This window comes from Schistocerca americana, chromosome 3 (assembly GCF_021461395.2).
Source record: "Schistocerca americana isolate TAMUIC-IGC-003095 chromosome 3, iqSchAmer2.1, whole genome shotgun sequence".
In the NCBI taxonomy this organism is placed as follows: domain Eukaryota; kingdom Metazoa; phylum Arthropoda; class Insecta; order Orthoptera; family Acrididae; genus Schistocerca; species Schistocerca americana.
The window spans coordinates 627,396,695-627,412,034 of record NC_060121.1 but is presented as its reverse complement, the minus strand read 5'-3'; the positions used below and the strand labels follow the sequence as shown (position 1 = coordinate 627,412,034).

The 15,340-nt window shown below is 40.3% G+C and overlaps 1 protein-coding gene across 1 annotated transcript in view; it reads right to left on the bottom strand.

Annotated features, from left to right (window-relative positions):
- Positions 1-15,127, bottom strand: part of LOC124606324 (ras-related protein Rab-28-like) — a 44,062-nt gene extending 28,935 nt beyond the window's left edge. Inside the window, exon 1 of the mRNA XM_047138307.1 lies at positions 15,053-15,127. Within this exon, the coding sequence (XP_046994263.1) occupies positions 15,053-15,127 (75 nt within the window). The remainder of the gene's footprint in view (positions 1-15,052) is intronic.
- Between the last annotated feature and the right edge of the window lie 213 nt (positions 15,128-15,340).

Here is a 15,340-nt window from a genome sequence, read left to right as displayed (position 1 = left end):
AGCTCCTTTTCTGGCTGTCAAAGAATTCATAAACTAAATCTGTTAAACTCTTATGTGTCCATATTCATTCCGAACTCTGTTGAGAGAACCATATCAACCATATTTTGAAAAGATATTGTGAGTAACTTACCTCATGTGGAAACTAAGAGATACGGTAAACAGTGATTACCTTTGTGTGATGTACTTTGGACTCTTCCACTCACTTACTTCTTATGACCTGCTTGTCTGGGGACATTCCCCTCACATAATTAACATTTTTGGGAAAGAAAGCAAAGCACATATAATGTATAAAAAGGTTGCTATGGAGCGTAGTACTAACACTTGTTCACCTATAAATTTATATTTGTGGCATTTACAACAAAATCAATAATAAAGAACTTATAGTCAGGGAAGAAATAAAGCACATTTAACAACAAATGTTCTGTCGCCCACCCAACCTCTACAACATCCTAGTCCAATGAGGAAGGCCCAGTGCAAGACCTGCCCAATCCACCCACAAAGCACTTCCTATTGCAGTGCTGTCACAGGTATAGAAGCCGAGCCACCTGTGAAAGCAGCCATGTCATTTACCAGCTCTGCCGTAATCATTGCACAGCTTTTTACATTGATATGACCAACAACCAGCAGTCCACTAGGCTGAACAGCCGCCACCAAACTGTGGCCAAGGGCAAAGTAGACCACCTTGTGGCACAACAATCAGCTAGCATAACATGTTTGACTTCAATGGCTGCTTCACTACCCAAGCCATCTGATTCCTCCCCTCCACCACCAGCTTTTCGGAAATGTGCGGATGGGAATCACCCTTATAACACATTCTCCACTCCCATTACTATCCCGGCCTCAACCTATGGTAACATACTGTCCCCACACCCTCAATCCAACATTTTCCACCCCCTCTGTCCTATCATCTCCTTCCCATTCTCGTCTCCCAGACTCTTTGCCACCCTCTGCCAATACACCTGCCCATCTTTCCCTCTCCTCTCCTTTCCACTCCTTTCTTCCCCTCCTCCCTGCCCCACAATCCCTGACACCACACCTTTTGGCATTCTAGTCCCTCCATGCTCTGCCAGACAGTGTTCCTCTGTCCCCCCACCTGTACACTACTATCACTTCCCCTTCCCCAACCCCTTCAGATTGATGCTGCCATCCCACGTAATAGTTGCTTACTGGCCTGAGCTGCTGGAGTTGGCGGTCATGCGTGCATGAGGTGTGCTTGCTAGTGTGTATGAATGGTGTGTGTTTCTCTTTTGCCAATGAAGGCTGTGGTCGAAAGCTTTGTATAAGTGTCTTTTAATTGTACCTGTCTGCAACTTAACGTGTCTTCTTTACGGTAAGTAGCAATCTATATATCCTACATTGTTGATATTCCTTTGTGGATTTCCCATCGACTGATGTTGCTAAGGCAAGTTTAGGTATACCAAGGTGCAGACTACCAAATATGGTAAACTTGCAAAAAATAAACACAATCAGAATCTTCAACAAATTGTCACTATCTGCCTATAATAATTTTTAAATGAACAGGTATAACTGATTATCAAACAATTCATTTTATAATTTAAAACAGTACTTTAACATCTCAGTTATTGACATTAGCTTTTAAGACTTTTACAGTGATACAGTGTGCTTGTCTACTACATTAACACCAAATGTACTTCATCAATGGTAACACTAGCTGTTCAGAATTTTATAATTTTCCTAAACAATACTATCATTGTATACATAATGCACACATGCACAGAGAGAGAGAGAGAGAGAGAGAGAGAGAGTTGGCTATAGAGTGCCCATTTCTTCTGTTTGAGCATCTGTCCAGGCGGCATTCCTCTGAGGTTGGTTGGTTGGTTGGTTTGGGGAAGGAGACCAGACAGCGTGGTCATCGGTCTCATCGGATGAGGGAAGGATTGGGAAGGAAGTCGGCCGTGCCCTTTCAGAGGAACCATCCCGGCATTTGCCTGGAGTGATTTAGGGAAATCACGGAAAACCTAAATCAGGATGGCCGGACGCGGGATTGAACCGTCGTCCTCCCGAATGCGAGTCCAGTGTCTAACCACTGCGCCACCCCGCTCGGTCATTCCTCTGAGCATTGCTCTGTCTAGTAGAGGTATCCAGATTGGGAAATGGCCAACAAGCATCACTTCCCACTGACTAGCATATGCATGAACTGGAAAGTAAATTGATGACAGAAAATAACCCTATGGCATTGCTGAAGTCTATACACTGTCCCATTATTAGAAGGCATATGTCTTCTGAAAACAAGAGGTATTTTACAGCTTAACTTCAGGGGTAGGTCATAGTGAAGGCCAATAATATAAGATGTGCACAAAAATTTCCTCAAAAAAGAAATTACCAAAGGAGCTGTATGGTGAAGTCGTTGAGAGCCTCATTGTCTGGCGTTACATTAGATGGCAAGTATAAGAAGCATATAGTAATCTTATATGGTGTATGCACTATTGCAGCAACTGCTTGCAACACAGTGTGTAAGGAGGAGACTCAAAGAGTGGTATTCATCATTGATGGATACAGCCATTTCACTTTTAACCCTCTCCCCATTAAGGTCATGCTTTCTGTGTTGGCTATAACCCCTCAACACAGAGGCAATGGCCTCTGAGGTGAGTCTCCTGAACACAAAAACACATGCGCTTCATTTGTGCTAAGAGTCCTAGTTCCTCCACATGAATCCTTAATCCACTGACATTCCACTGAAATATAGCAGCCATTTCTAACTGTAGGTGATTTCTGTTTTTTTCCCTTAACTTACTGCTGAGGCTGTAAGCAAACAATCTTTGTGGATTTGAGGTGGGTCTGGTTGGTTCCTCACAGCAGACTACTTCTGCAGATGAACCCTTCTCAAAAAAGCTGTTGTGAAGCTTGCCACTGCTGCTCTGGTAGCTGTAGGAGTGGAAGTACATATACACTGGCAGAAACACAGATTTGCACTTTTCCTATTAGTTTGTATCTGTGTGACAGTATTAATTTTTATTACAGGATTTTTTACCATGGATGTGAATGATGAAGTGAAGCTGGGCAGCTTTAATGAACTGAACATCAACTTTGCTTCATTATACGACATTCTCTTTGTGATTTTAATCCCTTGCACCTTCTTTCCTTTATGGGATACATGAAAGTTGTGGTTCCAGTAAATGTGACTGTCAGGGTAATTCACACCTACTTCATGAAATGTCTTGTCACAGATGCCAAAAGTTCCACTTTCACCTGGAGGAAGCCTGCCTTAATTTGCTCTGGCAAGGTAGTTGTATCTAATATTGTTATAAATGCAGCAGTTTTTTGAAGCTCGCCATTTACCTGTTTCATATTATGTTTCACTTGCATCCCTCTATCATCAGACCACTCATGCTCCAAATCCTTTGCATCAATATTCACCATTTCCCAGAATATAATAACCCCTTTATAAGCATTAAGTATCTTGGGTCATTCAAAATTCACTGGGTGTTATATCTATTTTATGACATTTCAGTAGCTGTTTTGCTTGTTTGACAGCAGATGTTTCTATTAGAAGTACACCTTTCTGGAGGTGCTTTACAGACTTTAAAATTTTAGTAATCATTTTAATGGTTTTTGTATGTATGAAGCTGGCACTGTCTCAAAAGTTATGTCTTTCTCTTTAATGAATAGAACAGCTGTGCCCTGTTACTTTGGACATTTCTATTTTCTAATGTTGAAAGCTTTGTACGACAAGCCTACTTGCTTGCATGTTAATACTAACCAATGGTCCACCTGATTCACTGGAGGTGAGTTGATTGAGAAACTCATGAGCCATTTCATCCTTTTATAGGATATGGAAATACATGTCCATTACTAACAGAGCCCAATATGCTCAGCTAAGCCTTATACAACATGGTTGTGACAGGTATCCCAGATTTTGCTTGATAATGACTGCTTCAACTCAACAGCCATCATCTCTATTGGCACCCAGCATATCTAGAGGTTGAGGGTTTATTTCTTTTTGAGGTTTGTGCCATTCTCGAGATCTACATGGTTAAATTAGAAACCCCAATCCTGTGACACACAGCATCCCACTGCTACACTTCAAAGGCAAACTAAAACAAGCCAAGTGTTTGCTGTTCCAGAGGAATGGTTGCACTCATCAGCCCACAGACTGGGAGCCCTTGATTTCCTAATCCTGTACCCAGCCAATGAAGACTGAGCTTCCTCAGGTGCTTACCATTTGGCATTTTATGTAGTATCATGGATGACACTTTTCATTTTATTTCGCATTCTGTCCTCTCACATTCTTTTCATGTACTCTAGCAATTTTATTCATTGTTACTTGCCAAATTTTACTACATCTCTTCCTTTTACTAATGATTGTAATTTGGTGTTATAGCATATCTTGTACCCTTCTCCCTCCATTATTGGCATAAATTTTGCTTAGTACTTTTCATGCAAAGGTTCTTAAAGTATTTTTGTCATCTTCTGTCAGCATCCATATCTTTGGCTCATATGTGAAAGCAGGCAAACTATGGAGTTATACACTGTAACACCATCACTAAATTTTGGGTGTTACTAAATTAAAGTAGCTCCACTGAAACTGTGTATTAGGCAAGTGAGTAGGCACAGAGGTGCTGATATATAATTTGACAAGCAACCCTGTTTGCACACAGCAAGGCAGCCAGGTTAAGTGGCACAATTGTGCTGACATCGCAGAGAGGCCACGCAATAACAGGCCCACCTGCAGTATATTCCCACAATGTTGGATCACATAAGTATTGATCTGTACATGCCTGGAACCAGTGTAATGGCACAATAAGACCGCTGGTAATTGCTATAAATATCCTCTGTTTCTAGCCTATGCCTATGATACGAGGAATCTTGCAACACACTCCATGACCTCGGATGCATGTCAGGCTCCAACGCACTATTGGCAGCCAGCAGTCAACACCGGTCTGGGCAGCCAGCTCCACCAGAACACCTCATAATTCTAAGCCTTCCCTGCAGACTTAGGTGACACAATGGGGGCCGTCACTCAGGTGCCACAGCAGCACCAAATTTCTGCCTTGGAGGGCAGTGGTTCGCAGACAGGGTGGTAATTCCACCAGCCCTCCACACCAGTGTCAGCTTCTGAGACCCAGTAGCCATGTCCATCTATGGAAATCCATTGGATATAAGCGTCACTGGCACTGCTCACTCAGGTTGCATAGTGCTAGCTCAGGTAGGCACTGCTGAGTGTGGTAAACAGTATTGGCAAAGCAGGATGTGGAAGTCTGATGGCTATCTCATAGCCACAGCCTTCCAACATCACTGGCATCGCTGATGGACCACACACCTGCAGAGAGCGAATCTGGGGGTGTCAGAGCACTCTGGAATTGTAATCTAAGACAAATAAAATGTGTTGTCTCATGCAGTGAAGTTCCCCTAGCCACCCATTGCCAACACCGCCACCTGAAAAACCCGGTACTCGACCACCTCTACACCATAGCTGACCCCCAAGTCTGGCCACTTTTCATAGATATGGCGCCTCTTATATTGATTTTATTCAGTATGCTGTGCAGGGCTATATTGAATATGACAGCAGAAAGACTGTCATATTGCTTGACTCTTTTATTAAAGGCAAGGTTTTCATGTGTGCTATGGAATATCGTTACTTTTGCTCTTATCTCAATCATTGTCATTCTGATTACATTTATTTAGTTTAGCACATATACCAACTTCTCTCAGCACTGTATAATTATTGCCAATTTATGCTGTCAAAGGATTGTTTGAAATTGATAAATAGGAAGTGCAGAATTATATTATGGTCATAGAACTTTTCCATCACTTGTCTGATCACAAATATTTGATCAGTTGTTCCTCTGTCTGAAAACCACACTGATATTCCCGAAGTATGCCTTCTACACACTTCTGTATCCTTCATAGTGAGATACTTCTGTAATTTTTACATGCTGTTCTATCCCCTTTCTTATAAGTGGAGATCATTAATCCAGTTTTCCATGCGGGGATTTGATTGTTTTTCATCTTGTGGACACCAGAGAAACTTCTTGCAATGTTGGCTCTCTCATGTCATTGCCTACTTTCAGCTCCTCTCTTTCTTCATACAAGGGTGTCTGTTCTTCTTCTAGGCTAGTTATAGTGCATCTTTGAAGTATTCTGTCCATCTGGTCACTCTCTGTTCTTCCTCCCTTATCATCTTCGCATCTTAGCTCAAAAATGCCTTTATGTTTGGCTGGGATCTGCTCCTTATTTTGCCTACAGCATGATAAAACTTTCTCATTTCACTCTGTACCTTTAGCTCTCAAAATTCCTTCTTTATCCATTGTCTTTACTTTTTTTTTGCACAGTCTGTTAGCTCTTCTCCTTAATTCTCTATACACAGTAGTTCATATTGTTTTTGGTTCCTCTTTGTGACAATCTCATTATTGCCATTTTCTTTTCCTCTACTGCTAACCTGCAATCTTCATCAAACAATTCCTAGATTATTCTACTTGTTCTCACTGCTATTATTTCTTCTGCAGCATCCTTAATGGCTTTTCCAATTCTGCTCCATCTTTTGCCTACTTCTGATGGTAGGTCTTCATTACTCAATTTCCTACTTAGTGTTGGTTCATATTTTTTTTATTTCATATCAAATGTAAAGTTTGTCTAAGTTCCAGTTCATCCTATTTTCTGTTCTACTGCTATCTACTAACAATTGCTTCTCTCTCAAGATTGATTTTACCACATAGTGACCTGAATCACAATTTGGTTCTCTGCAGCTCAATTCGTCTATAACTGAGGTGCAATTGCAGGCATGCACTAAAATATGATAAATCTGGTTGATTATTCCTTTGACTGCAGACTTCCAGGTACCCAGATAAATCTTTTAATGCAGAAAGCAGGTGCTCTTAATTATAAAATTATTCCTTGCTGTGGATTGGCACAACAGACTCCATTCTCATTGTTTTCTTGTGCACTGAATGTTTTCCAGAGACTCCACAGTGATGCTTTGCCTCCCATTGCGTAAAATTTCCTACTACTAACATAAAATCATACTTATGTACTGCACAACATACTTCTCCCAGGTCTTCACACAACTCTTCTTTTATTATATCATCCTTTTCTTCGTATATGCATTTACTACTGAAATGTTCCTAAATTTCCCTCTGCAAATTCTTTCATTTGTGGTTTAATTCTAATAAGCTTTTTCTTGCTTTCCTAGTTGTTATAAATCGTGTTCCAAATTTGCAAGTTCTTTCTTCTGGTCAGCTATATGCTAAAGGGTACTCAGGTTTGTCAGTCTACCCATTTTTTTGCCATCTTATTTCCTATAGCCATTCATCATTTTCTTGCATCGTCCTCATATTCCATGTTGCTATTGTGAAATCCTTTGTCCATTTGCTTTGCTGGGATGTATGTCTACATCTACACTCCACAAACAATTTTTCATGCTTGGCATCTGCAGCTGTTGAAGGTAATGAAGAATGAAAACATCGTTGAAAGGTGAGGACCTCCAATGGGGGGAGCCGCGTGAACCGTGGCACAGCACCTCACACTACCCCGTACTGAAAATTTGTGCTATTATATCCACATTATTTGCAGACTTATACTCACAAAAAAGGGAACAACCCAGCACTCTTAGTCTCATGTACATTACAACACAGTGTCCATGTCATAGTTATTATTTACCTGGGCAGTCAGTGTTTCCTGTTGGCCAGTGAAGGTAGGGCCTACTCTTGCAAGCAGTGCCTTCTGTACATAGTTAGAGATGGTAAGATAGAGGCCTGGTTAATTTATTCTACTTTGGACCTATCAATTGCACTATTTTCACTGCTAATTTCATTGGATAGGTAAAAAGATCTACTCACCGAGTGGCAGCAGAACACACACAAAAGAAAGTTATAATTAGGCAAGCCATTGTAGCCAGTGGCTCCTTCTTCAGGCAGAAGGGCTGAAGGAAGAGGATGAGGGATGAAGGAAAAGGACTGGAGAGGTTTACAAAAAGGGATTTATTTTAGGAAAGAGGAGGGTGTGTGTTCTGCCACCGCTTGGTGAGTAGGTTTCTTTTATCTATCCTGTTAAATTATTTTGTCAAATACTGATTGTTTTCATTGTTATTTTTTCACTGTTAGCTCTTTTATGGGCTAATATCTTCAAAAGCAGTTTTAGCTTTCAACACTCTCTCTTTTCTTAGAGGTACTTGCAGATGCAATGGATGGCCAGTAAATCTGTTTGATCTATCTGGCAACATTAATAGGGGATATTACATGGCCCACCTTCCCAAGTAGCCTTCGTTAGTATACACTTTTTAAATACTGACAATATTCTCAGAATGGCAATACCTTGACTAGGTTGTTGGTTTGACCTATGATGGGTTAATGTAATAATTTTTATGAGTATAAGTCTGCAAATAATCTTTACATAATAGCACAAATCTGCAACACAGTTTATACTTCAATTCTTAAATAAGTAGGTTGCACCTGAAGATCGGGCTAATGCCATGAAACTGGTAGCATAGTCAATTAAAACCAAGTTTTACCAGCTGTCAGTGGTGTTTTCATTAATCAGATACGTATGGTTTGTGAGAAGAATGATTGCTGGTAAGCCTCCGTATGGACTCGAATCTCTCTTATCTTCATGGTCTTTTCACAAGGTATATGTAGGAGGAAACAGTGTATTGGTTGGCTCTACTATGATGTTCACTCTAAGAACTTTAACAGTAGACAATAACATGATGCAGAATGCCTCTCTTTCGGTGTCTACCACTTGAGTTGGCTGAGCATCTCTTGAGATCCTTTCATATTTACTAAATGAATGTATAACAAAACGAGCTGATCTTCTCTATTTTCCCTATCAGTCCTATCTGGTAAAGATCCTATACTGATGTGCAATATTTAGGTATTGGTCGAACAAGTGTTTTGAAAGTTACTTCCTTTTTTGGTGGACTATATTTCCGGAGGATTCTCCCAATGAATCTCAGTCTGGCATCTGCCTTGTGATTAATTTTATGTGGTCATTCCACTTCAAATTGCTACACAAGCATACTCCTAGATATTTTATGGAAGCAACTGCTTTCAGAGATTGTTCTGCAATTTTGTAATCATACAGTAAAGGGTCTTTCTTTCTATATATTTGCAGTACATCACAATTGTTTATGTTGTGGATCAATTACCACTCGCTGCACCAAGCCTCAATCTTCTGCAAATCTTCCTGCATTTTTCTGCAATTTTCCAGCATTGCGACTTCTCTGTAAATAACAGACCATTCGTGAAAAGCCTCACTGAGCTTCTGATGTTATCTACTACATTGTGAAAAGTAAAGGTCCTGTGATACTCCCCTGGGGCACATCCGAAGTTACTTTTACGTCTGAAGACTTGTCTTCATTCAGAGTGAATAAACGCATTTTGTTTATTAGGCAGCAGTGGAGAACTGTATCTAATGCCTTTCGGAAGTCAAGGAACATGACATCTACCAGGGTGCCTGTATCTATCGTTTTCTGTGTCTCATGGATAGACAGAGCCAGATGGGTTTCACATGATTGTTGTCTTTGGAACCAATGTTGGTTCTTACAGAAGAGATTTTTGGGCTCCGGAGCTTTTTCCAATCATATGGAACATGTCACTCCTCAAGAGACCTATAGCACACTGCTGTTAGAAGAGGGGCAAGTTCTTTTGCATAATTTGTGTAGAGTCGCACTGGTATTCTGTCAGCAACAGTGACCTTTCCTTTGTTGAGTGATTTCAGTTGCTTTTTTATTCCTTGGTCACTTACTTTGATATCTGTCATTTTGTCATTTGTGTGACTAAAGATGAAACTACAGTGTTATCTTCATCTGTGAAACAGTTTTGGAAAACCGGCATTTCTCCAAGACATTATGGTCAAAGAGTGTCTGGACAGACGGCTTTGATCTGTTTACTGATTTACCATAAGACCAGAACTACTTAGGATTTTTTGCCAAATTGGTAGCTACAGTTTTACTTTTGTACTCATTGAAAGCTTCATACAAAGCCCTCCTTATGCTAATTTTTCCTTCATTTGTCATGAAGCTTTCTTTGCTTTCGTAACAGTTTCCCAACATGGTTGACAATCACGGTGGGTCTTTTCCACCCCTCACAAGTAAGCTTGGAACATATTTGCCTAAAGCACATTGCATGATGATCTTGAATACTGTCCATTGATGCTCAACAATGTCAGTACAGGAGATGAAGTTTTTGTGATTACCTGTGAGGTAATCTGAAATCTGTCTCCTGTAGCTCTTCCTGCCTTTCTTAGTATTACTATTTCAAGCCATATTCTGTGATGCTGTAATAACCTTATGATCATTGATTTCCTATTCTATGCTGACTTGATTAGTTCGGGGTCGTTTTGTTACCAGCCGCTCTAAGATGTTATTTTTACAAATCAGTTCTCTGGCTAAACTGATATTTAGTTTGTGGGGTACTCAACTGTGTGGTTATCAGTGCCTGTACAAAGTCCCATTCTGTATACTGTCCAATCTTGCCACTTTCCTGAATGATGATGACATGAGGAGGACAACATAAACACACAGTCCTCGGGTAGAGAAAATCCCCGACCCAGCTGGGAATCGAAACTGGAACCCTGTGACCCAGAGGGGCAGCAATGCCGGCCACTAGACCACAAAGCACTTAGAAAAATTACACATGATTCTCTATCACTATTACCCATTCTAATCACTTGAGTTTCACAGTCTGGCAAGTCAAAATCTCCTACGACTATAACATGACCAGGAAATTTACAAGAAATATTCTCCAAGTTTCCCCTCAACTGTTTTTCCACTGCTGTTGGTGAGGCAGGAGGTCTATAAAAGCATCCAATGAGCATGTCTGATCCACTATTAACACTTATCTTCAATCAAAGTATTCACATTCTGAGTCCGTGCTGATATCACTAGATATTACCATATTTTTTTAATGCCATAAACTCGCCTCCACCACCAGCGTTCAACAATCTTTGTGATGATATTCCAATTAGAATTTCACTGTTATAAATCTCTGGTTTCGGCCAGTTTTCTGTCTCAAGTACTATGTCGGCACTGTCTGTTAGCATTGACAACTCTATGGAAATGCTGCTCATCTCAGTTGTTTAGTTACTTATCAACCTAGATCAGTGGCATTTCTATCAGCCACTGCATTGTCCGCTCAGAATATTGATTTCCCTAATGATTTCCAAAATGGAATGATGATTATGTTTGGTTTGATGGGCACCCAACTGTGCGGTCATCAGAGCCCATACAAAGTCCCAATTTTTACACAGTTCAATTTTTTACACAGTCTAGTCTATCCACTATCACAAAAAATGCTGATGAAATGATGAGGACAACACAAACACTCAGTCCCTGGGCTGAATAAAATCCCCAACCTGGCCAGGAATCGAACCCAGGACCCCATGATCCAGAGGCAGCAATGCTAGTCACTAGACCACAAGCTGTGCACCCAAAATGGAATGTCCCATGCATCTAGCTCCAACTACCATTCTGCTTCAAAGTCTGATAGTGCCCATACAGCCACCATGACATCAGAATCCTTTTCACATGAATAACATAAGCACAAACGACAGGTATGCCAATGCACTGCTCTTTTATATCTTGTGTACTTGATACTACCACCATGTGTATATGTGCATATTGCTATTCCATGGCTTTCGACACCTCACTGTATTTCACGCAGGAGGAAACCAGCATGACAATTATAACAGGAAACTGCTAGTATTAGGGAAAGATATTTGGTTCCCTTTGTCTTATGCACGCGAGACGACTGCTATTGTAAGTTGTCCTAAATGTGTCTGCAGGTTGCATCACAGCCGTAGTATCTGTCAACTGACTACTGAAATAACTGCTGCCATGTACTGCCTTCAACAGAAACGACTTGCTTTTGCACTGAATGTCAAGTTGGTCATTAACTAGACACATTCCCCTCACAAAATTCCAGTAAAAATGCAGTTATGGTGAACCTGGCCCTTCTGTTGCATGCTGCCCTTCATAAATGCACAAGGAGTGGTGGGAAGCATACATGATGAATTCTGAGATGGTTGTCTGCAGCCAATCAGAATACCTGTTCATAATTGCCTAGGTTTCATAAATAAAGTTAGTTATTACTTTATTCTATCGGGTTACAATTTAATAATATCATCTGACTTTTCCGCAAAACTGGAAGTAAGATATACAAGTCGGTTATTGCTACAGTGAATGTTATCTTGGGCCACGCTACACACCAATCTATTATGGTAATCACATTGAAATTCGTTGACTTCGCCAACTCTCAATGAATTTGACACATTCCAATGTGACCTAAGCCTTGGGCTTCACAATCTATCAGCATGTCGTAGTTTTCTTCAATTCACATCTGTTGGCTTCACCAAGTCACAACCAAACTGTCACATTCCAGCCTAACCTCATTTTTGCAGCAGATCAGTGTCAGCACATCTAGTTTCCTTCTCACTCTCAATCTCGAAAACAAACTTCATTAATTCACATGTTCTACCAAAAGAAATGACAGTTTTGTCACCTCACTAGTTACTGACATCCAACTCACATGTCACTTCCCATCAGTCATGACACAGTTGCCAACTGCAGCATTCAACAGAAGATCCAGGTACACTGTAACTGCACTTTAGCCAACATTTCATTCTTCTCCACAACTCAAAAGAGGTCCTTGTGGGGTACTAAAAGCTAAATCAGACCAACATTATTTCAATATTACTCCTCTACTACTCTCTCTTTCTACACTGGATTGTGATATGCAGAGTTCACCTCTATAGAAGGACTCATGCTAGTGGGTTTTGAACTTCTTTACTGATTGAATTCTCATAGCCCATATTTCTGTCTCCATCCCATAATCATTTCTCTATACTTTTGCATCTGTTTCGCTAAGTATCTAACTAGTCTTCATTCAATTAATTCAAAATGAGTCTAGAATCATCAAATCCTGCAAAATTTCTTAATTATTCACAGTTTGCTTCCTGAGCATATTATTGTCTCTGTAGCAAACTATATTATGTAAGTGTAAATAAGCAGCAAGTTTGCTTTTGATATGAATGTGGATAATTTCTACAGAAATAACTCTTTTTTACTTAGTTTCTACTCCCTATTATTATGTTTAAGATTGTTCTGTTTTTTAACGATAATTGCACACAATTGAAAGAGCTAAAATTGTATTGTTGAAAGTATTTCAATGGTTTCTGTTCAATAATTGTTATGCTACAGTCTTTCATAAACTACAAAGCTGGTGTAATCATATTCACAGTAGCTTAATTACCTTCCAGTCCAATTCAGCACTCACTGAGTTATCACTGATATTCGCCTCAAGCACCAATCACAACTGCAGCTTAATGCTTCACAGTGAACAAACTCAGTTCTAGAATGAAATTTTCACTCTACAGCAGAGTGTGCGCTGATATGAAACTTCCTGGCAGATTAAAACTGTGTGCCAGACCAAGACTCGAACTCGGGACCTTTGCCTTTCGCGTGCAAATGCTCTACCAACTGAGCTACCCTCATCTCCTACCTTCCAAACTTCACTGTGAGGACGGGGCGTGAGTCGTGCTTGGGTAGCTCAGTTGGTAGAGCACTTGCACGCGAAAGGCAAAGGTCCCGAGTTCGAGTCTCGGTCCGGCACACAGTTTTAATCTGCCAGGAAGTTTCATATCAGCGCACACTCCGCTGTAGAGTGAAAATTTCTTTCTAGAAACATCCCCCCAGGCTGTGGCTAAGCCATGTCTCCGCAATATCCTTTCTTCCAGGAGTGCTAGTTCTGCAAGGTTCGCAGGGAGGCTTCTGTGAAGTTTGGAAGGTAGGAGACAAGGTACTGGCGGAATTAAAGCTGTGAGGACGGGGCGTGAGTCGTGCTTGGGTAGCTCAGTTGGTAGAGCACTTGCCCGCGAAAGGTAAAGGTCCCGAGTTTGAGTCTCGGTCTGGCACACAGTTTTAATCTGCCAGGAAGTTTCAAACTCAGTTCAACTGCATTTTTGAAATAAATGCAGGGAACCTGCGATTATCTAAGCAAATGAAACCAACAAGACAATTGCACATTGGGTCCAGACAGTTGTCATGAAAGCAGGGCACATTTCAGTTGGCACCTGGCTCTTTCAAAGAGGACATCATTATTAATTTCCAATATATTATCAAAGAATAACAAATATATTTCACCGACTCAAAGAATTCCAGCTGCAAAATTGTCAATACTGCACCTCTACTAACTTACTTATTTATTTTTTTAATGAAAAAAATTCTGCTTTACACTAGGATTTGGAACTTTATGTAACTGTAATTAGTACAAGTCTGCAAAAGAAGTGAGTGCTACAGCCAAACTTTGGGTGCATCGAATTTTGAGACTCAACACAAATAAGTTTGTGGCAAGCCCTGACAGAAAAAAAGTGTGTGCCTTCTAAACAAAAACCATAAGCGTTTAAGAATCGTGTTTATATAAAAATAATTATAAACAAAGCTAATGCAGAGTAGAATTCAACCTGTACCGGTCAAAAGCTGAAAATTTCATTTTATGCCTTAAGGTAAAACATTAATGTGCAGGTTTTTTGTTTCAGTGATTTATTAAAGCTATTATAAATACATTCCAAACGAAAAATAATAGTAATTACAAGTATTTCAGTACAGTTCAGAGTCGTCAAAGTACGTACAAATTACAGTGCTTGTGCAATACAAATTTTTTCAAGTGGTTGTTTGCACTAATTTTCAATGTGACTGTTAATACCAGGCTGTCGGACTGGCTATCACCAGCGTATATAATTACTAAAGTTTATCAACTCCCTCTCATCTAACGGCATGGTTTCCACTGCCACAATAACGGCAACAACCAAATGGATTTAATAGTAAAACTGAATTACCAACGAATCTCTTTTTATTACTCATATCCCATGCCAACAGAAACTTTCCCTGTAACATGATTGCACGCTTGTTTTGACATTTAATCCAAAATCTGTGATCAGTTCACGGAACTTTGTCAACACCTAGACAAAGTATAGTTTCCAACAGCTGGCGTTAATATCACAAAATTACAAAACGAATTCCGTTATCATCGAGTAGCTTGCAAGTGACCTTTCCGTCCTCAAACGACAATTACGTGTCTATGTACGACCTGAAAGCTCTCACCTTCCCTGTAGCGGGTTCCCCTAGTACTATAATTCGTAATTGTTTCTCAGTTAGATCATCTTCAGAATCAGACATACTTTCTGCCCAGTTTCAAAGCTAGCCTGCGTAAACTCGCTTGTTACCTGTCTGTTACCAATATGACTATGTGTCTAACAACAGGACGAAGAGTCAGAATGCCCTTCATCACAGTATCAACGTAAACACCATGGAGGTAAGAATAGAGGGAGACGTCGTGACGTCACAGCTGTGAAGCTATGTGAAGGGAGGATGCTAAGTTCACCGGACTTG